The 24748-nt window shown below is 36.0% G+C and overlaps 1 protein-coding gene across 3 annotated transcripts in view; it reads right to left on the bottom strand.

The window, feature by feature from the left end:
- STIM2 (stromal interaction molecule 2) overlaps window positions 1-24748 on the bottom strand; it is a 169285-nt gene that overhangs the window by 54710 nt on the left and 89827 nt on the right. For all 3 annotated transcript variants that reach the window (XR_013827958.1, XM_079919372.1, XM_079919373.1), the window contains one exon: window positions 9844-9958. Coding sequence is in view for 2 of the 3 variants with exons in the window: in XM_079919372.1 (XP_079775498.1) it covers window positions 9844-9958 (115 nt within the window). In the remaining variant the exon portion in view is untranslated. The remainder of the gene's footprint in view (window positions 1-9843; window positions 9959-24748) is intronic.

The raw sequence follows: 24748 nt of genomic DNA, 5'->3' as shown, positions 1-24748 counted from the left end.
TGTCATATCTAATGGCTTTTTTCCAATACACTGTATTTCTCTATTTAGCACTACTGGCCACTTTTCATCTCTCCTCTCTCTATCCCCCAGTGAGAGAGACACAGAGAGAGAAGAAATGACTTACAAAGATTCATATAATATAAAGAGAATTAAACATGAAGGATGTCAATGAACCAGAGAAATAAAATCAAACTAAAAGCATGCACAAAATATAAATGAGGTCCTTAATAAAAGCTACAAAAAGTAGACAAAGAAGGAAATAAAATCAGTCACAAATCATCCCCTCAGGAATACAACTATTCTTATTACAGAGAACTAAAAAAAGATTCTTCATGAGGGCTCTCAGCAGATACTTTGCAATATGGTGGACTACGCCCTCAACTATACAACCATCCGTCACTTCCTGAAAACTCTCCTCTACAGACTTTCAAGAAAGTGCACCTCCCTGATTCACCTCCCATGTCTCTGATGGCCATTATTTATTTCATTAGCTAATCCTTCGCTTTTGTCTTATTAGCAGTATTCCCAAGGGGCTATTCTCTTTCCTTTTCCTTCTCTTAGTGAACTCTTAATTCATATAACTCTAACTATGTTACCTTTATATGAGGGAATCACAACTCTATATTGTTATTTCTGTTTTAGAACATAGCCTTTAAGCAGCCATAAGTTCCTAGTGATAAACACCTGTTTTATACTTTTTTTTTTTAGCTATTACCTGGTAAGGAAAGAAAATTGATGATGGAAATAGAAACTTAATTTCCTTCAATGCAACTGACATTTGCTGTTTCATTTTGTTAGACTGATCTAGACTCTTAGTTTTAAACTAATAACTTAAGTAAGCAGCTGATTTTAAACATTTTGAATCAAAACTATCTAAATGTCTACCACTTTCAACACCTCGGAAGAACTCACACTGATGCAAAGCGAAAGAGAAACAGAAGACTGGCCAAATGTTAGAGGAATGCTTATTAAGGACCTCTTATTTAAGAGCACCTTAACCAGATGAGAAAGTTAGACAATAAACATTATTTGTACTTTGTACCCTACCTGAATACATAATCATCCACAGAGTGAAAAGATTTTTAAGACATAATATAAACGCTATGTGATTTATCCTATGTTTTAATCATACATTCCCTCTGAGACATATTTATATATGTAATATAACAGATTATGTGTATACATATGTTTCAGAATTATAGAAATGAATTTTTAGAAATATGTCATATTCAAATCAAAATGGTTATCTAGTATCTGTGAAATCTTTATTTTCATTGTAATTTGCATTATTTCTATTACAGTTGCTTCTAAATTGCTAAGTAATATTCAGTGGAACTGAAAAAAAGACCCAAGTAAGCATAAAATTTGTTTGAGAAAAGATTTTTGTAAAACTGACCATCTTTGAAGAGGAAAATATTATTACCAACGAACAAGTTCTTCATCCAAAAGAGCAGGAACAAAGTATTTGTTCCACCTAAAGCAGAATTTGATATAGTGAATCTCCCGCAATAACATATATTTTAACAACCAGAACTTGAACCAGAGTTCTCCTACCCACCCCCTTGCCAAACCAAGGATTGTAAAGCAAAATTTAACACACATCCATGTGGAACTGGTTCCCAGTTGGTGGGGTAAGGGAGGAAAGAACAATAAGATGTTCAAGAAAGCCTATTGTTTTCTAGATAGTCCATCACAGTGAAAAGTGGACAGCCCTCATTTTTACCTTCTGCAGAAGGTTCTGTTACTGTACTCCAAACTTGAGGTATCCCTTGAGTCTGTGAACACAGCAGAGGAGAAATGTAGAATAATTCAGGTATACAGAAAACCATAAGGCAAATTCACAATTTTAGAATAGTACTTCCTTAAATTATAAGAAAAGTGTCATCATATGATGAATATATAAAAGTTGGGTTTTTGTTATTTGAGAAAAAATGAAGTCTCACAATGTATCTAATTCATGTGTCCACACAGAATAGAAATTGTCAAGTTTTCTAAAGCCCAAAGTACAGAGAGATGTAATAGGCAGTCGGTCGCTGCATCCTATTCTGAGAGGTGGTCTCTATTTCAGAACAAAAACAAGAAAGAACTATAAAGGAAGACAGAGCTATCTCAAAGTCAAGTATCTTCTAGAGATTAAAAAGTCATAATTAATCCCAGAAAATCAGTACATGCAATGACCCTAAGTCTCCAAAAGTCAAGTATCCTGAAGTAAAACAGGAAGAGTGCCAACAATAAAAGAGAAGGAGAAAGAGAGAGAAAAGAAAACTAAAAAACCCATATTAATACACTTAAATGTTGGTTGATAGAATAAATGAACAATACGTTCATGTCGACTACTCTCTACATAAAAGAAACTTTGACAACAAAAGACTTTTGTTAGTGGTGCAAATAATGACATCTGTCATTCTGAAACCAGACTCTACCTCAAGGACAGGCCTTCCCTTGTATAAACCACTTTCTGTGGACAATGAAAACCCAGCACCTCTATAGATGGCTAACAACTGCTTCTACTAGAACTAAAAGTATTGTATAAAAGTTGAAAAGTGTTAAACATCTGGGCTAATAAAACAGCATAAGCATTTGAAGCATATTAAGTGCCTTGTGTTTTTAAAATGTGCTATATTAATTACAAATATCCTGAAAGCTATTAATCCAGTAGAGTCCTTCCCAGGGAAGGGTGACAAAAGGTGAAAAAAGTAAATGTCCCTTTATACACAACTAACTCCTCTGGCCTTACCTGACTTCTGCAGGCAGACTAATATACTTCTTTTTCTATTAACCCACAGTGCCTACTACCTATCTTGATTACAGATAGTATCACATCCTTTAATTACTTGTCAACAGAACTTTCTCCAATGATAGACTACAGTCAGGTGGAGGACCGAAAACATATTCTTCAGCTGTGTATCTTCAGTATCTGTGTATTTTCATTCTTCCCACTCAAATCCACATTACATTAAACTCACAGCTGATTTTCCTGCCTATAGTGAATTCATCATCCTATAACTCTTCCATATTATATGACTTTCTAAAACAAGAAGCTGTAATAGCTCCTAATATTTAGTGCGATGATAAAAATGTTAAAATACACTACACCACCTCCCACATACGTAGTAAATATTGCCAACCAGTAATTTCTACGGTAATATCCTTCTTTGCTATTGAGACCAGGCACAGATCAAGCATCCTTAATACAGTCCTCCAGGCAATCACTATCATTTGGTAAGCACTGGTGTATCAGTGGAATCTTACTTGTCATTCTTAAAGCAGTTCATCAGACTTAAACATCAAGGATCACTAGTCTGGTCTCCCTGTCTAACTAACCCTATTTTCTACTATTCCCCAACTCAGAAATTAAGTCTCCAACATCCCCACCATGTGCCACCTTCACACCTGCCTTACAAAAATAGTAACAACGGACAGTCATTGAGCACTTGCTATGTAGTAGGCACTAGTCTAAGCACTTTACATGTACAAATTCATGTCATCCTCAACACTTTGATGCAATAGATAACCTTTACCCCTAACAGATGACAAAACCAAGACACAGAAAGGTTAAGCACTACATGTTAATAGCAAAAGACAAATATTAAAACAATGATTTATTCTTGTGTCGTACACTAAAAAATTACATTTCTGGGCTTCCCTGGTGGCGCAGTGGTTGAGAGTCCGCCTGCCGATGCAGGGGACACGGGTTCGTGCCCCGGTTCGGGAAGATCCCACATGCCGCGGAGCGGCTGGGCCCGTGAGCCATGGCCGCTGAGCCTGCACGTCCAGAGCCTGTGCTCCGCAACGGGAGAGGCCACAACAGTGAGAGGCCCGCGTACGGCCAAAAAGAAAACAAAAAAAATTACATTTCTGACTTATAAACTGTGCTTATTTGAGGGATTTAGGACTAAAGTCTGGAATTACACCTATTCATTTACTCATTTTAATGTGCTAACCTGTATGTATATCCCTCTCTCTTTCTCACTTCTAAGAAAATTTTCTCTTTCAAAATCTTGCTGAAAATTCACCTCCCTAATGAAGACTTCCTCATAATAAATCTATTCATTCTCTTAAACTCCCACAATAGAACCACTGACCCAGTATTTAATCAAACCTTCCTGTACTGTTATTTAACATTTCATCTGTGCACATGTAACAATATCGTAAACTCCTGGAAAAACAAGGCCTTATCTTATACTTACTTGTATAAGTGAATATCAGTCACCATAGTGACTGCTATGTCTACTACTGTAAACATACATTATTGTGTTGATGGACGCCACAAAGATAATGGCTACCTTATTATCTATAATGGTCTACATTTTGAGTTACTCTGCTGATAATGTCAAGCAATGTGCACTGATCCTTTTACATTTTTTTTCATTCCAGTCTCATTGTAACCAACAACATACACATGAAAAAGCAGATAGATTTTATCAACATTTAGAGATCCATTTATACTTTCACACCCAGAAGAAAATCCTTATGAATATCAAGGATCTATACAAAGGAGATAGTTATAATCTTCCTTACTTTTAGAAATTTAACACCCATAGTCAGGAATTCTTTTCGTTTATATTTCCTTTATGTAACATTTACATTTTTGCTTTCCTATACAGAAAGAAAACACTCTTAGTCATTTATCTCTAGCTAGGCTTTATATACACTTCAAAACATCCATCATTAAAGGCCGACATCTTTCATTCTCTCAGACAATTTCAGTTCCTTTAAATTTCTAATCAATAAACAATAATAATAATAATAATAAACCTTCAGCAAATTTTCCAGATGTCTATTCAATCTGTAAAGCCCAAAATTACACAATGACCTTAGGTAAGATAAGACCTGTGCTGAACAGTATGGAAAGATTACCTCATGAGTGTCACATGTTAAAATAACTATTTAACCTAATGAGTTATGATTTTTAAAAACAGTACATTACTTAATCAGTTTTTTAATCTACTATGGTCCCTAGATCTTATACATAACCAATAATTTTCTATCTATATTTTCCTTCATGAGGTAGCTGGCTACTATTTAACTGCTCATTCATTAATTTTAACAACTGATCCAGTTTATCAAAATCTGTCTGAAATCTAATACTAGTTTTTTAAATAGCTTTCATTTGTATTGGACTGTTGCCATATGCAAATTAACCAAGCATTCTCTACACACACACAAAAAAAGTACATTCAGGTCATGCTGAAATTTTTCTATATGAGATCAGTATCAATTTTTGAGGAACACAACTTTACTTTTTCCCCACTGACAATATTCCATAAAGATCTCAGGTACATTTTACCAACCAGAGAATTGCACACTACAATGGTGAGTATGTAGTCTAATATATCTATTCATTTTATTGATGAATATTAAGAGACTGAATCAAAAACCTTACAAAACTTTAAATAGAGCTGAACATTTTAGTTCGTTCAGCATTATTACAAAGGTAAGTAAGTCAACACTTACTTAGTGCCTATCGAGTGTTGCCAGGAATTATGCCAGGCACTTTTACTACACTACTCATTTAAATCACACAAGAATTGCATTTTACAAGTGAATTTTTAAATGTGCCAAATGTCTTAATGTTCATAAACAGAAGGGCCAGGATTTAAATTTGTACAGCTTGAAAGTCCACACGTCTCCTTTAGTATGCTATCTACACTTCCATTTCTAGCAAATTTTCAGGTAACTGAAGGAGGAGCTATATGGGGGCTACCATTTATGGTCTACCTCATTATCCCCTTCCAGAACTCCTGGTCAACACTCACAGCCTACCACAAACACCACCTTCTGTGTATGATCCTATCAGAGAGTTCATTAGTCCTTCCATACCAGAACAACAAAGCTATGAACATGATGTCTGCTCACCATTCCTTCTTCCTTTTAGCTCAATCTGGCCACAGGCTCTTAGAAATGCTTGTTGCTCAGTTCTCATCTTTGTGCACATTGCCCTTGTCTCCATAATTTAGCAACTTCAACCCTACCTAATACCTCCTTTTAATAAGTTATCTTTAATTATTTTTTAAGGTAAAGTCCTATATCTACTACAGTATTTACTGATTAGGGATTTAACATGCCTTTTTTACCTGTAGTTTTATTAGTACTGTTAGTGCTCTGATTACAACATTGCACAGGTTTTCAGTAGTCTGCTCCAACCCCGATTTTTCCCATAAATTCTAATTTTTAAGTTCATAATTTTGCAAAGCATAAGTTTTCCAGGAGTGCATATATTTCATTATGGCAGAAATGCCTGTACTCAAAGTATGAACTGAATTACTGAGAATGCAATGCTCATGGGGCACTATACACTCATTCATTCAATTCATTAGACAAATCTTTACTGAAAATCAAAGTAAATAAGGCACTGTTCCAGGCACTGAAGACACAACAATGACGGGCAAAGTATGACTGTATGTTTGTGTGTGTATGCATGTGTGTGCATAAGTATGTATGTACCTATATTCATATTCAACTAAACAACCTTAAATTACATATTATTGCATTCTAATCTCTTTATCAACAATTTCCAAACCTTTTCAGAAGAATTACTTTTTGTTTCTCAAGAGAAATCTTAAACAGAAACAGAATATACCAGATAAAAGCAGAACTCTACCCATTTATCCCTGTCCCTGAGATACCTCCAGGAAACCCAGGGCTTGTCAGGCTATGATTTAAAAACCACTGATCTAACAACAATGCTCTGCCTTTTTACATGAAGCCTGTAATAAATTAAAAGACTATGTATGACATGGTAAAATCAATTGAGAAAAATGACACTGAGAAAATCAATCAGGTCACCATAAAGCTTCTAGTAGAGGTTTATTTCACTCAACTCCTCTCTCTTCCCTCCCATGCAGCTGTTTTAGTAGGAGCCCTAAGATACTTCCTCCCAAGCCCTAATCCCCTAAGAAGGTTATGTGCGAGACTGGGGTTTGGAGAAAAGGAAGCATAAAGCAGATAATTTAGGCCAACTCTTTGAAGGCTTAGGGGGAAATCGTCTCATCACCATAATGGTAAAATCTTAGGGGGTGGAAATTAAGGTGAAAGCCTAGGAAAAAAGAGACTTAAGAAGCTATTTAACTTGAAAAGACCTTAAGCTGATAACAAACATACATTTTCATAAATCACAAAAGATCCCACAAAACTTACCAGGGTGGGAAATCAAAATGGGGTTTAAGTACAGAATCCCCTTGAATTTGGGACACAGTAATAAACAAAATAGACAAAGACCTCCCCCCACCCCGCTTTCTGAGGCTAACATTTTCAGGGGTAAGGGACAGAAGGGAGACAAACATAACAAATAAGTCAATTATATTATAACTTAGAAGCTGATTCCTGACATGGGGTAAAGAAAGTGTGAAGCTAAGTAAGAGGGATCAACAAGGGTGCCAAATGACCAAGAGGAGGGCAGGGGGACATGGTTTGCAATTTGCAATTTTAAATAGAGTGGTCAGGGTAGGCCTCAAGGAGAGAAGAGCCCGAAAAAGAGATAACGAATTAGCCAGGAGGACATCTGCATTCCTGCAGCAAGGATTCCATCTGGGCAGAGCACACTGAGTGAGAGAAATGGAAAAGACAGAAAATGGAAGAGAGGAGGGTGCAGGAGAGGACAGATCATGTAGAGCCTTACAGATCTTTGTAAAGATTTTAACTTTTACTCTGAGCCATTACAGGGTATTGAGCAAATTTGATTTATATCTTAAATAGATTACTCTGCTAAGTGAAGAACAAATTTCAAAAGAGCACAAGTATACAGAAGGAGACCCTCAGGCAGCTACCACAATTATCCAGGAAAGGGATGAGGGCTGAACCAGGGTGGTAGCACAACAGGTGGTGAGAAGTGGTCAAATCTTTTTTTTTCCTTCATTCAAACGTAGTTAGTTTTGTGGGCTCCATTCAGCTTACCACAAACTCCAAATCTAGAATATACTAGTGGCAACAGACTCCATTGGATCTCCAAGTCCTTTACTAATATCTACATATTGCTGAGATATCTCATATAAATAGTCTTACTAAGTTTTTGACCATTCTAGCACTTTCCCCCATGAAACTTATACTCATTTATTTATTAAATAAATAAGTATATTATACTTATTAAATAAATAAGTATACTCATTATTTATTTCTATTCCTACCCAAGTTCATATTACTTCAAAATAATATGGGGAAAGGAAATGGAGAGGTTTTTTTTAAGTCTATGTATCTTTCATTAAAGTCAGTGGTATTTTTTTCCTTCTTTCTTTTTCTTCTTCCCGGAGTATTTCATCAGATGCCTCTTTTAGAAAGTGAAAACAAAACCATAAGAACACGTTTTTTAAAAAAAATGTTTATTGAAGTATAGTTGATTTACAATGTTGTGTTAGTTTCACGTGTAGAGCAAAGTGAATCAGTTTTCATATACATATATCCACTCTTTTTTTGGATTCTTCTCCCATATAGGTCATTACAGAGTACTGAGTAGAGTTCCCTGTGCTATACAGTAGGTCCTTATTAGTTATCTATTTTATACACAGTAGTGTGTATATGTCAATCCCAATTTCCCAATTTATCCCTCCCCTCCCAAGCAAACCTTCTTCTATATTAATAATAATACTGAGTTGATGGAATAGTTTCCTGTATTTTCTCATTTCCAAATGTTACCACTGACAGTCTAGTAAACTTTGTTATTTCTTCATAACTCCTACTTGGTAATCTGTCCCACATTCTTTTTAATTTCATTTCGCTCTTCAAACTGGCAGAGAAAAACATATGCTACAATATAATTGCTTGACTTTGACAAAAGAATAGAAACATTAGGAAAAAGACATTTTGTTTGACACTGTCACTAAAAAAAGAAAAAGAAAAAAAACTTAACAGACTTTTTTTTTATGTAGCTTTCTACAATTGGGGATCAAGTTGAGGTTTTAGGCCATACACTTTTCCTGCCCTAAAAAATTACTATCCGTAAGACAGCTTGAGGACTTAAGGGTAGAAAAAGGAATAAAATATAAATTACACAACTGTATCATGCAGTCTTTATCATCAGCAGACTTTGCCTTCTAAAGACTTTAGGAACTGTTCTCCGTAATTAAAAAAAAACTTCGGTGGGGCCTCCGTGGTGGCACAATGGTTAAGAATCCGCCTGCCAATGCAGAGGACACGGGTTTGAGCCCTGGTCTGGGAAGATCCCACATGCCACAGAGCAACTAAGCCGTGCACCACAACTACTGAGCCCACGTGCCACAACTACTGAAGCCCGTGCGCCTAGAGCCCGTGCTCCACAACAAGATAAACCACCGCAGTGAGAAGCCCGCACACCACAACGAAGAGTAGCCCCTGCTTGCCGCAACTAGAAAAAGCCCACGCACAGCAACGAAGACCCAACACAGCCAAAAATTAATTAATTAAATAAATTTTTAAAAAAATTAAACTTTGGAATCCACATTAAATAAATTTTTAAAAAAATTAAACTTTGGGATCCACAAATTTTTAAAAAAATTAAACTTTGGGATCCACTTTTTATCCACAAATAAATTTTTAAAAAAATTAAACTTTGGGATCCACATGTTTATTTGACAAACCTTTTATAATAATGCCATTTAACAGATGAAACAATGCTCTACAACTTTAAGCTCTCAGACATGCGTTACCTTATTTATTCTAGTATAAGGTATCAAATTATCTGAAAACAGGCTGACCTTTAATAAATCCTAAGAAAAATTAAAATCATATTTCAAAATAAAAAATGGAACAATTATTTACTAAAATATAAATATCCTCACAGAAATGTTATTTTGATTTGTTTGTAAATCATATGCAATTAGTGACCTGAGAAAAGCAGCTCAGGGATTCAGATCACTAAAACAGTCTTACCTTCTGATGTTTTCCATCGTTTCCATAAATCCTCAACAGTTATATGCTTGTCTTCTCTGTGCAGATGGCTGTGTTTATTAGTAGCATCTTTATATTTCATATCTTCTCTGATAAACTATAAAAGAGAAAACACTAAGTTAAGTATACTTAAATTCATTATTTTATTCTCTACAAACAGAAGAAAGTAAAATGTGAAAAACAGCAGCTGGTAATTTTCTGATCATAACTGGTGCATGTTTGGTATTTTATACTCACATTCTTAAATGTTTATAAAATTTATTTAATGAGATGTCTTCTAATCATAACAGCAGCAGTAAAAGTACTTATTTAACTCATTATTTATCAGGCCCTATTGCACATTATATAATAAATACGTCATATCTACACACACACACAGTCATTTAACTTCATGACAGTTCTATAAGGAAAGTATTATGTATTGCCATTTTATAGATAAGAAAACCAAGGCCCAAAGAGGTTAAGTAATTTGCCTAAGGTTGAAAAAATAATGAATGTCAGAGCTGAGATTCCAACCCAAGCAGTTTGGTTACACTCAACAGCATAATGTACTGCCTCAATTATTATACATTTTTACCAAATACTTAATGACAGGGGTATTTCAGAACATACTAAATACTAACCTCAATTACTGCATCGTATTTCTGTTCTTCTACCTTTTAAGTCATTACTTATAGTTGAAAGACATGATTACAGTGTTTAGAACTAAAGTATTTTACAAAACTGAAGTAGATCCTCTATTAATCTTACTTTAAAGTATATACAGAGAGAAAACACTAAAAATTTTCTTTGCTAAAAACCAACCTACTCCGTATTGCTTCATTATATAAAATTCTCCAACTGCCCTTCACTGTCTAGCAAATAAAAAGCTAACTTTTTAAGAATTACATACCATTTCCCAATCTTGTCCCTGACAATCTTTTAGGCTTTAACTATTGACACTTTCCCCAAATCAACCCAATACTCTAATTATATAAAACTAATAGTTTTTATAAATTATTATGCTTTTTCTACCTCAATATTTCTGATCTTTCTTGCTTTGGTATTGTTTTATTTGGTATCTTTATTAATTTTTTTTTCAGATTCCAAAATTATAAGATCATACAAAAGCTTATTTCAGAAATCCATAATGCAGAAAGTAGAAATCTCTTAGAGCTCCAAACCCTAGAGGCATATTTTTCTGACTTTTATATACTGACAATGAACATCACCCTCAAACAAAAGACCAAATTTTACTTTTGAGTAGAGCTGTTCTCTACTGAAACTGAAAAAGAAAACTTTAATAGCTGTAGAGAAATATAGAGAAAATCATTTCACTTTTCTAAGCTAAATAACCTTGGGTACAAATGAAGAAACAAAGTTTTAGGAAAAACCACTACTCTGCATGTGGTCAGCAGACTAGTGTCAATCAGCAAACTGACACTGGTGTAGAATATACACAGAAATGAAGAAATTTCAGAATTTAGAAACCTTTATAGCAATTAGACAATGCTTTCAAGGAATTTGACCCCAAGCATGAGGTAAATTTACTTGCCATGTAGGTCCTATCCATAATGAACTGGTAACAAAATATCTGGTTCTTCACCATAGAGGTAATCTGGAAAGCACTAATCTAGAAGGCCCACTTTAGCACTTGTATATTATATTGTTCTAAACAATGCCTTACTCTTTTTTTTCCTAAATGGCCCCCTTTTTTTTAAAATTTATTTATTTTTGGCTGTGTTGGGTCTTCGCTGCTGTGCGCTGGCTTTCTCTAGTTGCGGCGAGCAGGGGTTACTCTTCGCTGCGGTGCACAGGCTTCTCATTTCGGTGGCTTCTCTTGTTGTGAAGCACTGGCTCTAGGCGTGCGGGCTTCAGTAGTTGTTGCTCGTGGGCTCTAGAGCACAGGCTCAGCAGTTGTGGCGCACGGGTTTCGTTGCTCCGCAGCATGTGGGATCTTCCTGGACCAGCGCTCGAACCCGTGTCCCCTACACTGGCAGGCAGATTCTCAACCACTGCGCCACCAGGGAAGCCCCTAAATGTCCTTTTTTAAAGTTATTTTTAAAGGGACCTGCCTCACTGCCTCCACTCCTCCTGTCTATTTCTATTTCCCAGTTTCTATTTCCCTATTTCTGCCCATCCCTCTTCCTCTTCTGACTGACAATTTTTGAAACCTGTAGATAATACCTGGAAAATATCTGCCACTGAGATGCTCAGAAACTGCCCCTATCTTGGAAGAGATCCAAGAGTTAGAGAGAAATTCTAGAATGAAAAACATGATGATTGACAGAGCAGAGAGGAAGCCTGTCTTGGAAATGGTCCAGTCAGTTGGAACAAATGGCAACTGTTTCATTTATGTGACACATTAAAAAAACAATGTCCTAGGAAATTCTTTTTACCACGTGAACACAAAGAGCCCAGAAGTAGAGTTCTGTGGCTTTAGGATCAACATATTTCAGAAAATAAAGCTAATTACCATTTATAAACTAGGTGTGGCTTTCTAGCTACTGAATTACTCTAGAAAGCCTAGAATGAGTGTATAGATGTCTATCAAAATATGTGCTTAACAAAATAATTAAGATATAAAAAAGACAATTTAAAAAGCTTATAAAGATATCTATAGTACATCTGCTATAAAAGAACTGACTCCTAAGAAAGTTGAGCGTAAACTGAATAAATACACTGAATTATGTTTTCTCTGGAATTATCATTCAAAAATTAATACATACTTCTGTTTTAAAATATGACCCTCGAGGGCTTCCCTGGTGGCGCAGTGGTTGAGAGTCCGCCTGCCGATGCAGGGGACACGGGTTCGTGCCCCAGTCTGGGAAGATCCCACATGCCGCGGAGTGGCTAGGCCCATGAGCCATGGCCGCTGAGCCTGCACGTCCGGAGCCTGTGCTCCGCAACGGGAGAGGCCCCAACAGTGAGAGGCCCGCATAGCACAAAAAAAATAAATAAATAAAATAAAATAAAATATGACCCTCAAAATAAAACAAAAGTATATTCATATAACAAAAGTATACTCTATATCTAATATATCTTCAACATTTTGATCATAAAATATGACTAGAAAGCACCATAATTAGAATTACTTTATGTTGACACTGAGTTGGAAAATACTTAAACCAAATACAATACAAACCATTAGCTTCCATTAAACCATTTTCCAAATATCCTACAAAGGAGCAGACAATTCTGACTGCTCACACTTTATAACTTCACAGGAAACTGCAGATTTTAGAATGGGGGAGGCTAGTAGAGAAATTTTAAAAAGAGTCACCAATAACTGAAAATGCATGAGCAAATTATAAATATTTCTTATTCATTAAAATCTGTGAATTAAGAAATCTGAAAATAGAATCTGAAATCCCATGAAGTAAATCTTCAAATAACGTACAGCAAACAATGTAGAGTTCCTTAGTAAACATATCCAATTATGCAAACCTACTGCAGGAAAGTCTGCACTGACAATACAAATAAAGGAATGCTCAATAAATAAATGACTGTTGAATATTCTTTTCAAAAACATTTACCCAGAGGATTCTTTTATATAAATTCTTCTGGTACCATTAAAGAAATTACATATCCAGTTTAAAGAAGTTACAGGTTTTTTTTCTTTTTTACTTTTTATTTTGAAATATTTTCAAAGGTTGCAGAATAAACAAAAAGCTTTTTCCCCCCAGCTGAATCACTTGGGAATAAGTTGCAGGCATGTTGTCCCATTATCAATGAATAATTCAGCATGTTTTCCTATAAACATGATGTCATCCTATATAGTGATGGTATGACCACAAAAATTAGGAAATTAACACTGATACTCTATATTCCCTACTATTTAATCCACAGAACACATTCCATATGTGCAGTTGCCCCAATGATATTCTTTGTAGCAAAAGGATTCAATCTAGGACCATGTGTTAAATTTAGTCCACATGTCCCTTTAGTCTCCTTCAATTGAGAACAGTTCATCAGTCTTTCCTTGACTGTCACAACCTTACAGGAAGTCACCTTTTGAAAGATTGATTTCAGTTCCTTGTACCTGTAACATATATATTATTTTGCATTTTATATTTGTATTTATATTTTGTATTTGTGCATTATTTTGTTGTATTTACTTTTATTGTTTTATTTTTATGCTATTTATTGCATTTGTATTGATATTTGTATTGTGTATTTTTATGATACTGCTTAATAAAATCTGATACATATTAATATAGACATATTTTGGGACTCTATTCAGCCTCTACCTCTTTCCCTGAGAACTACCTACCAACATTAGTGTAGATCCCTGAATGTGTCCCCTCCCTCAACCTATCACCCCCGCCACAGCTATGTGACCAAAGGACAGACACTCGACCCAGAAGAAAATAATCCAGAGCCTGACCAGGATGACAAAATTCTATCTCACAGGAAACTACAAATCAGATCATGAAAAGCTGCATCACTTGGCCAAGGTTCTGGATTTTTAAGGTAGTAAAGACACTTGTGTTGAAGGTACCATTTTATGAGCAGTCAAGGTGGGCCAGGTGGTGAGGAGAACGGAGGAAGCCAATATGCAGAAAGAGAAAATAATAAAAGAGATAGGAGTGAGCACACAGAAAGATACAGCAACAGAACTGCCTCGGTTCCCAATAACTTTCCAGTCTCAGTTACTCCGGAGGCCTGGGCTATACAATTCTTGTCCTGATTGCCATGATGTAACAATGATAAATCTGTCTTTCCTCTTTTATTTTTAAATACACAATTTTAAGACTTCAAAACCCAGGAGAGGTGATTTATCATCACAGTTAAGCACTCAGACTCTGGAAGCGACAGACTGTATTCAAAATCTGACTTCACTACTTACGTTCTCTCTAGCCTCCTATTTCTCCTCTGTACAGTGAGGGAAATAAAATTGCCCATTACATATGGTTATGAAAAAGTTTAAATTAAAAATGCGTTCATAGTGCACAGAAGTATTAGACAATAAAAATGTTTGGAACCAAAATAATTGGTTTTTATATATCAATGTTATTACTGTTGAAGTTTAAAGCCTAAATAAATGAGTTTCACCCCAACTATATTGGTAGGTTTAATACACATTTTGGGGAACTTAGACATTTATGAAGAAAAGATTGCCCAATACTCTTAAAGTACCATTTCACATATTCTGAAACAAAATACGTAACACAGAGATGGAGAGGAAAACCACAGTCTTTTCACTGACAATGTAAGCAGAGATTTTCCCAAAGGACACCTGTCATCAAAACAACACCCATCATCCAAGGTCTGATATGTGAGTCAGTCAAAGCAGATGCGTTCCTTGAAAACAATTCCAGGGTCTTCCTGTCTTGAAAATAATACTAAAATAGCTTAGCATAATGCTTCAGAGGGGAAAGAATGCATAACAAGAAAGGTAACTACTGTTAATCTCAACTTTTAAAAATGAAAAAGCTAAGGCAATGAGAGGGTTAACAATTTATTCTATTTTGTATATAGCTATTTAGAAGACCTAATAGTGAAAGTAAATTCTAAATAATTCTAAAACGTAAGTTCTTCATCATCATCCTAACGTGGATATTCTGTAAAAGTTGATTCCCAAACTCTCAGAAATGATAACATTAACAATTAAGCATGAGCTGCCTATGTTTCTCTCTTCATCCCAAGATTGTTAAAACAAACAGCACAGTGACTGAGAGCACAGACTCAGTCTCCAGACCACACAGATATCCCAAATCTATTTGTCAAATGACCTTAAGTAAATTACTTTATGCTCTGTGCTCCTGTTTTCTCATCAGCAAAATGGTAATAAAAGTCATACATCAAAGGGTTGTGAAAATTAATTTATTTCATATGATGTGTAAAGAACAGTGCCCGGTATATAGTAAACACTCAAAAGTGTGAGCTACTTCTAGTATACTAACACATTCCTTGTTTTAATAACTATGATCTTATCATCTAAGATGGATGATGACAAAAACACAAGAGAACACAGGCAAACTGGTATATGTTTTCATGAAAGTTAAGAATGAAAAAAAACAGTATAATTATTTAACATCTGAAAAAATTTTCTTCAGATCCTAAATTCAAACATCTAAATTATACGCTAATGAAAAATTCAGGCTGATTTGGATAGTTTCTCCATTTTAATACAAGCATAACTTTACAGTTCTGCTCCACCTCCCACCAGGGTAACTCCTTGCAGCGTTGCCATAGTACCATTTCAGCCCTTAATCCCATTCCCTGAGCTTCCAACATCAAAAAACCACCAGTCAATCCCCAGTTTACCTGCAATAATAAATCCAATGATGACCTCCTTAGGATCCTGTTCTCTGAACAGCTCAGGGTTCAACCGGTTCCACAATTACTGTCAAAACCATTTAAGCTAGACCATAGCCTTTTTTAAGCTAATTGTAGAACTTAACCATTATTTATGACACTGGTGAAATTGATGGATCAGTTAATAGACAGAGAGATGACCCATGGTCAGAGTCAAACAACTAATTTACAAAGAAACTTGTAAAACACAATGTTTTTATCAACTGAAGTCGGCCTGCCATTTGTTTTACAGAAACCAATGCATGACCTATATCATGGTTATTCTTCAAAATTATTATTGATCATAATCCAAAAATCTCTAACAAAATTACCCATGATTCCATCAGTCTGCCCACTAGTTTAAAAAAGAAAAATAGCACTGTACTGTCATTAAAAAGAACACAAAAGAGTCAAAATGACTTACCTTCTGTGTTCTCATTTGGAAAATAAAAGGTAAAAGATATCTCACAAAGTTATAATGATAAAAAAGAGAGCATAGCTTTACAAATATATGGTGAAAATATATACTAGAGTTAAAACAGGTAGGTACTGTGCCAACTAGAGATAGACCAAAGTCAAGTTTTGGCCTTAGTTTCCTCTGCCAAAACCTACCATTAGGATTTGGTCTCAGATTCCAGAACTCTGAACACCCAAATACCTACATACATGTCTTTCTGCTATCCATGAATTTGTGTGTGATCAATACTCGTAAGATCACATAAATTAAACTTATATCCAATCAGCATAACATCAGTAATATATATAAAGTAAGTCACTCAAATTTAACACAAATATGTGAATTTCACTTTAAGTAGTGATAAGCATTCAAGACATAACAAACAAAAAATCTCCTTCTGTTTTTTTTGGCGAAAATTTAGTAAGTCAGAACTTACATTTCCAGCCACAGATGAAATTATAGAGACCAGATGTACCATCCTCCCCCAAAACAACTGAAAACCCATACAAAATGTAAGGAACACCAGCTTTCAAGACATTGAACACTAGGCAACAAATTACAGTGATCTCTGAGAGACAAGAAAAAAACAAAGTATGCCCTATGGCTGCCCTAAATTAGTTCCTGGAGAGAACTTCCAGAACAAGGTGCAGGAAGAGAGAACCCAGGCAGAGACTGGCAGTCCTGAGTTGAAGAGATGGAACTGAAAGGCTGAGGAGACTAAGGGAGGGTAGAGAATACAGGACTAAGTACCAGAGAACAGTAAGCTGCACAGAGGGAGAAGCCTGGATATCTAGAAAGAATGCCTTGAGTCTTTAGCTGACTACCGATCAGCTCATGCACGCAAGGAAGCTACAGCAAGCCAAAGAAAAAAGACATGCAAAAGAATTAGTGAAAACAATCCCTGAAGATTTCACAGGGCAGGGAATGGTGCTTATTCCTACAAGACAGAGTAGAAAACCATAATTTGTGTGTCACCCGGTAGAACACTAAAAAGGGTTTTGCCTCAGTACTAGGGAATATTAACCTTAGACTAAGCTCCACATTGGTCTTGCCTAAAAAGCTTATAAGTACCAGCCAAAGGGATTAAACTGTTCCCAAGTAACTTAAACCTGTCCTAGAACAAAGCTTAAGAACATTTATAGGAATAACTAGAAATACCCACACCCAACAAGGTAAAATCTACGATGTCTGGCACCCACTGAAAAATTACCAGACATGCAAAGATACAGAGAAATACAACCTCAAATTAGGATAAAAATCAATTAAAACCAGTCCAAAAATGGCACAGATGAGAGAATTAGTAAATAAACATATTAAAATAACTACTGCAATTATATTCTAGATATTTAAGTTAGGGTAAATATTAAGCATGTTAATTGAGACATGTTTAAAGTTCTTTTCTAAAGACCCAAATCAAAATTCTAAACATGAAAACTACAATGAATGAGATGAAAAATACACTAAATGAGATTAATGACAGATTAAACATGGCAGACTAATATTAGCAAACTTAAATACAATAAGCATTAGAAACTATCCAGGGACTTTCCTGGTGGCACAGTGGTTAAGAATCAGCCTGCCAATGCAGGGGACACGGGTTCAAGCCCTGGTCCAGGAAGATCCCACACACCACAGAGCAACAAAGCCCGTGCGCCACAACTACTGAGCCTGCGCTCTAGAGCCAGTGAGACACAACTACTGAGCCCACATGCCACAACTACTGAAGCCCGCATGTCTAGAGCCTGTCCTCTGCAACAAGAGAAGCCACCACGATGAGAAGCCCGCACACCATAACAAAGAGTAGCCCCTGCTCGCCACAATGAGAGAAAGCCTGCGCACAGCAACGAAGACCCAACGCAGCCAAAAAACTCTATTTAAAAAAAAAAAAAACTATCCAAATTGGATAATGAGCCGTGGGTCTACTTCAAGCAGCCTAACACAGTTGTAATTGGAGTCCCTGAGGAACCAAGAAAGAGTGACAAAAAATCTTATTGGAAGAAATGATGGCTATAATTTTTCCAAATTTTATTAAAACTATGAACCCTATAGATTCCATAAGATCAATAAACCTCAAGACAAGAGACACAAACTACACCAATCCACATGACAGTCAAACAGCTTTAAATGAGGGATAAACAGAGTATCTTAAAAGCATCTAGAAGAGGGGAAAAAAGGCACATTAAGTATAGGGGAAAGAAAAGGAGGACAGCAGACTTTTCATCATATACAATACAACCCAAGGAATACTTCAGCAGCATATTTAAAGTATGGGAAAAAAACAAACAACTTGTTAACCTACAATTCTTACCTAGCAAAAGCACCTTTCAAAAATGAAGGCAAAATAAAAACTTTTTCATATATACAAACACCAGAAGAGTTTGTTCAGACAAGAAGTCCTGTACCACTAGAAATGTTTTTAAAGCCCTATAAGCAGGGCTTCCCTGGTGGCGCAGTGGTTGAGAGTCCGCCTGCCGACGCAGGGGACGCGGGTTCGTGCCCTGGTCCAGGAGGATCCCACATGCCGCGGAGCGGCTGGGCCCGTGGGCCATGGCCGCTGGGCCTGCGTGTCCAGAGCCTGTGCTCCGCGACGGGAGAGGCCACAACAGTGAGAGGCCCGTGTACCGCAAAAAAAAAAAACAAGCCCTATAAGCAGAAGAAAGATTGCTGGAAATGTAACTACATGGGAAAAATATATGCAATTTATTGTAAGTCAATTATACCTCAAGCTGGTGGAAAAAAACACAAAGCCTGTACAGGATGTGTAGGAAATGGCACATTCATACCTCTGTGGGAGTACAAACTAGCACAACACTTTTGGAGGATAATTTTAGCAAATCAATTAAAATGTTAAATGCTCATTGCTTTTACCTCAGAATTTCCACTTTTCAGAATTTATCCTACAGCAACACTCCCAAAACTATAAAAAAAGGTCAAGAACTTTCATTGCAATATCGTTTAACCAACAATAAAAATTTGAGAACACCCAAACTGCCAATAATTAGGAGAATTATTAAACAAATTATGGGACTACCATGGTAAAATTTAAAATAAGGTCTATTTATCCTTAAAAAAAGAGCTTACATTTAATAAATCTGATACTTAATAAAATTATGTTCACTGAGTATGATTACCTTGTATATTTTTTCATGCTGACTAGAAGCTCTGTTACATGCCTAATACATTAAAAAACAAAATTATAACAAATCAATCAGAGCTTCTGATGTACATTTTCATACTATCTGTTAACTCCTATCCTAATGCAGGAAGGTGTTAGCTAGATTCATCAAGGCACTGTCTGATAATTTCCAAGAACAACACAGAATTAAATCAGGCATTTCCAGAGCCTTAGTGAGATTAAAATTCTCATATATGTTTACTAACCATCTGTATTTCTTTTATGAAATATTACATACTTAATTTACATCTGGGAATATGTGTTGGACTCCTCTCTGATAAAGAAAGAGAGACTGAGATAAAGGCAAAACAACAGCCCTCCAATCTCCTCACTCTTGATGTTATCATGCGAGGATATACAAAACTTGGAGCTTTGTAGCATGAGCAGAAAGCCAAGAAAATGAAAAAAAGCTAACACAGAGTCTACACATCACTGAGCTTCTGAACTAACCTTGAAACCATTTGGTCACAGACTTATGGTAATTTCTTTTCAAATGCTAAACTCCTACTTGTAAAGCTACTTTAATTCAGATATTATATAACTTGCAGCCAAAATCATCCTAAAATATACAATCCTCAAGTAACAAAACTTCTGTAGCTTGCCAGTCCCCATCCGGCACTCATTACCCAAAGTCTACACTCATTTAATGACCAGTAATAAGCAAAGATGACTTTTGACATAGGGAAATAAAGCAAGAGAAAAATAGGGAATTAGAAATATAAGGAACCACAAAATCAAACTGTAAATTGACTTTATAAACTAATTATCCAACTGCATATTATTGTCTATATATTCTTTTAATCAAAACTAAAGGATATGAAGCCATCCAAAATTTGTTTCAGCTTTGGGGGAACTCAAGGAAAGGCATACTTCCATATTAGAGTTAGATAAAGGAAAAAGAAGAGTGCAGAGAAGTGCAAATACACAGAAGTGTGCATACACACACACACACACACACACACACAAGTCTGCCAGGCAATCACAGCAGTAAACAGTGAGAGACCTTCCTAAGGAGAGAAAAAATATCTAGAGATAAAAGCCAGAGCTATAATTGAACAGTTCCTTCCATCTGATATTCTTTTTGCCTTGCCAATATTAAGAACCAAGTTTTAATCAGACTAATTAAGGGAACTGACAGGTTCTTAGTCATAAGTTCTAGTAATTTTTAATAAGTATTCACCTATATTTTCTTTTAACTCCTGAATGGTTTCACTTTTATTAAAGTTTTTAATCTGATTTATTTTTGATGTAAGGTGAAAGGTTAGAATCTGATTTTATTTTTCTCCAAATCTTAGTTATCCAAGTATTATTTATTGAAATAACTTTAAAATCTCCAATGACCTACAATATACCTTTATATAATTAAACATGGTCAAATATCAGTATTTTTACACTGTTCAACCTAATCATACACATAGACAGTTCTATTTACGGGATACTTGTTCTATTAAATGCATTTACTTGTTTCACTTTAATACTAATTTTAGAAAAATGATTTTTGCATGTGCAACTTAAAATAATGACATCACAGACAAATACAACAATTTTATACATGGCTCCTGGCACAAAACTAAATGATATCACTTTAACTTTGTAAATCTGCCATGGATTCCAATTCAAATAGTATTAGTAGTACTAATAGTACTAAAATAGTACATGATTTTTTTTAGACTTTATTTTTTGGAACAGTTTTATGTTCACAGGCAAATTTAGCAGAAAAGTAGAGTTCCCATATATCCTCTGCCCCCACAGTACATGCTTTTTTTCATTTAAACATTCTCCATACACTGTTAGATTTAAAATCTATACTGAGCCATATTCACAAACCAGTTCATATGTACACATATGCACAGACTTAACAGACACAGAGTTTGGGGAAATATTATTTGGGTAATCAATGAGAAAAACACATTCAGTGATTGTTAACTTACAAAGAATGTTCTGTTACTTTCATTAAGAAACTGTTTTCACTAGTTACTGGGAAAGATTATTACACAACAGTAAAAATAAACTTGAGAATACTAATTTGAGCTCTTCAGCATATTATCACTCTTAAATGAAATATAAAGTAATGCATTCTATTTTTTTAACATCTTTATTGGAGTATAATTGCTTTACAATGTTGTGTTAGTTTCTGCTGTATAACAAAGTGAATCAGCTATATGTATATATATATATATATATCCCCATATTCCCTCCCTCTCGCATCTCCCTCCAACCCTCCCTATCCCGCCCCTCTGGGTGGTCACAAAGCACTGAGCTGATCTCCCTGTGTGATGCAGCTGCTTCCCACTAGCTACCTATTTTACATTGGGTAGTGTATATATGTAAATGCTACTCTCTCACTTCATCCCAGATTACCCTTCCCCCTCCCCGTGTCCTCAAATCCATTCTCTACATCTGCGTCTTTATTCCTGTCCTGCCCATAGGTTCGTCAGAACCTTTTTTTTTAGATTCCATATATATGTGTTAGCATACAGTATTTGTTTCTCTCTTTCTGACTTACTTCACTCTGCATGACAGACTCTAGGTCCATCCACCTCACTACAAATAATTCAATTTCGTTTCTTTTTATGGCTGATTAATATTCCATTTGTATATACGTGCCACATCTTCTTTATCCATTCATCTGTCAGTGGACACTTAGGTTGCTTCAATGTCCTGGCTATTGTAAAGTGGTGTAATGGACAGTGTGGTACATGACTCTCTTTGAATTATGGTTTTCTTGGGGTATATGCCCAGTAGTGGGATTGCTGGATCATGCAGTAGTTCTATTTTTAGTTTTTGAAGGAACCTCCATACTGTTCTCCATAGTGGCTGTATCAATTTACATTCCCACCAACAGTGCAAGAGGGTTCCCTTTTCTCCACACCCTCTCCAGCATTTACTGTTTGTAGATTTTTTGATGATGGCCATTCTGACCGGTGTGAGATGATACCTCATTGTAGTTTTGATTTGCATTTCTCTAATGATTAGTGATGTTGACCATCCCTTCATGTGTTTGTTGGCAATCTGTATATCTTCTTTGGAGAAATGTCTATTTAGGTCTTCTGCCCATTTTTGGATTGGGCTGTTTGCTTTTTAGATATTGAGCTGCATGACCTGCTTGTGTACTTTGGAGACTAACCCTGTGTCGGTTGCTTTGTTTGCAAATATTTTCTCCCATTCTGAGGGTTGTCTTTTCGTCTTATTTATGGTTTCCTTTGCTGTGCAAAAGCTTTTAAGTATCATTAGGTCCCATTTATTTTTGTTTTTATTTCCATTTCTCTAGGAAGTGGATCAAAAAGGATCTTGCGGGGCTTCCCTGGTGGCGCAGTGGTTGAGAGTCCGCCTGCCGATGAAGGGGACACGGGTTTGTGCCCCGGTCTGGGAAGATCCCACATGCCGCGGAGCGGCTAGGCCCGTGAGCCATGGCCTCTGAGCCTGCGCGTCCGGAGCCTGTGCTCCAACAACAGGAGAGGTCACAACAGTGAGAGGCCCACGTACCGCAAAAAAAAATTAAAAATAAACTTTAAAAATTTAAAAAAGGGGCTTCCCTGGTGGCGCAGTGGTTGGGAGTCCGCTTGCCGATGCAGGGGACACAGGCTCGTGTCCCGGTCCGGGAAGATCCCACATGCTACAGAGCAGCTAGGCCCGTGAGCCATGGCCACTGAGCCTGCGCGTCCGGAGCCTGTGCTCAGCAGCGGGAGAGGCCACAGCAGTGAGAGGCCCGCGTACCGCAAAAAAAAAAAATTAAAAGAAAAATAAAAAGGATATTGCTGTGATTTATGTCATAGAATGTTCTGCCCATGTTTTCCTCTAAGAGTTTTATAGTGTCTGGCCTTACATTTAGGTCTTTAATCCGCTTTAACTTTATTTTTGTATATGGTGTTAGGAAGTGTTCTAATTTCATTCTTTTACATGGAGCTGTCCAGTTTTCCCAGCACCACTTATTGAAGAGGCTGTCTTTTCTCTGTTGTATATTCTTGCCTTCTTTATCAAAGATAAGGTGACCATATGTGCATGGGTTTATCTCTGGGCTTTCTATCCTGTTCCATTGATCTATATTACTGTTTTTGTGCAAGTACCATACTGGTTTGATAACTGTAGCTTTGTAAAATAGTCTGAAGTCAGGGGTCCTGATTCCTCCAGTTCCGTTTTTCTTTCTCAAGATTGCTTTGGCTATTCACGGTCTTTTGTGTTTCCACACAAATTGTGAACTTTTTTGTTCTAGTTCAGTGAAAAATGCCATTGGTAGTTTGACCGGGATTGCACTGAATCTGTAGATTGCTTTGGGTAGTATAGTCATTTTCACAATGTTGATTCTTCCAATCTAAGAACATGGTACATCTCTCCATCTGTTTGTATAATCTTTAATTTCTTTCATCAGTGTCTTATAGTTTTCTGCATACAGGTCTTTTGTCTCCTTAGGTAGGTTTATTCCTAGGTATTTTATTCTTTTTGTTGCAATGGTAAATGGGACTGTTTCCTTAATTTCTCCTTCAGATGTTTCATCATTAGTCTATAGGAATGCAAGAGATTTCTGTGCATTCATTTTGTATCCTGCTACTTTACCAAATTCATTGATTGGCTCTAGTAGTTTACTGGTAGCATCTTTAGGATTCTCTATGTATAGTATCATGTCATCTGCAAACAGTGACAGTTTTACTTCTTCTTTTCCAACTTGGATTCCTTTATTTCTTTTTCTTCTCTGATTGCCATGGCTAAACTTCCAAAACTATGTTGAATAATAGTGGTAAGAATGGACATCCTTGTCTTGTTCCTGATCTTAGAGGAAATGGTTTCAGTTTTTCACCACTGAGAATGATGCTGGCTGTGGGTTTGTCATATATGGCCTTAAGATATTATGTTGAGGTAAGTTCCTTGTATCCCTACTTTCTGGAGTGTTTTTATCATAAATGGGTATTGAATTTTGTCAAAAGCTTTTTCTGCATCTATTGAGATTATCGTATGGTTTTTATCCTTCAATTTGTTAA

Source organism: Stenella coeruleoalba (assembly GCF_951394435.1).
Source record: "Stenella coeruleoalba genome assembly, chromosome: 4".
NCBI classification, from domain to species: domain Eukaryota; kingdom Metazoa; phylum Chordata; class Mammalia; order Artiodactyla; family Delphinidae; genus Stenella; species Stenella coeruleoalba.
This window is presented reverse-complemented; position numbering and strand designations above follow the sequence as displayed.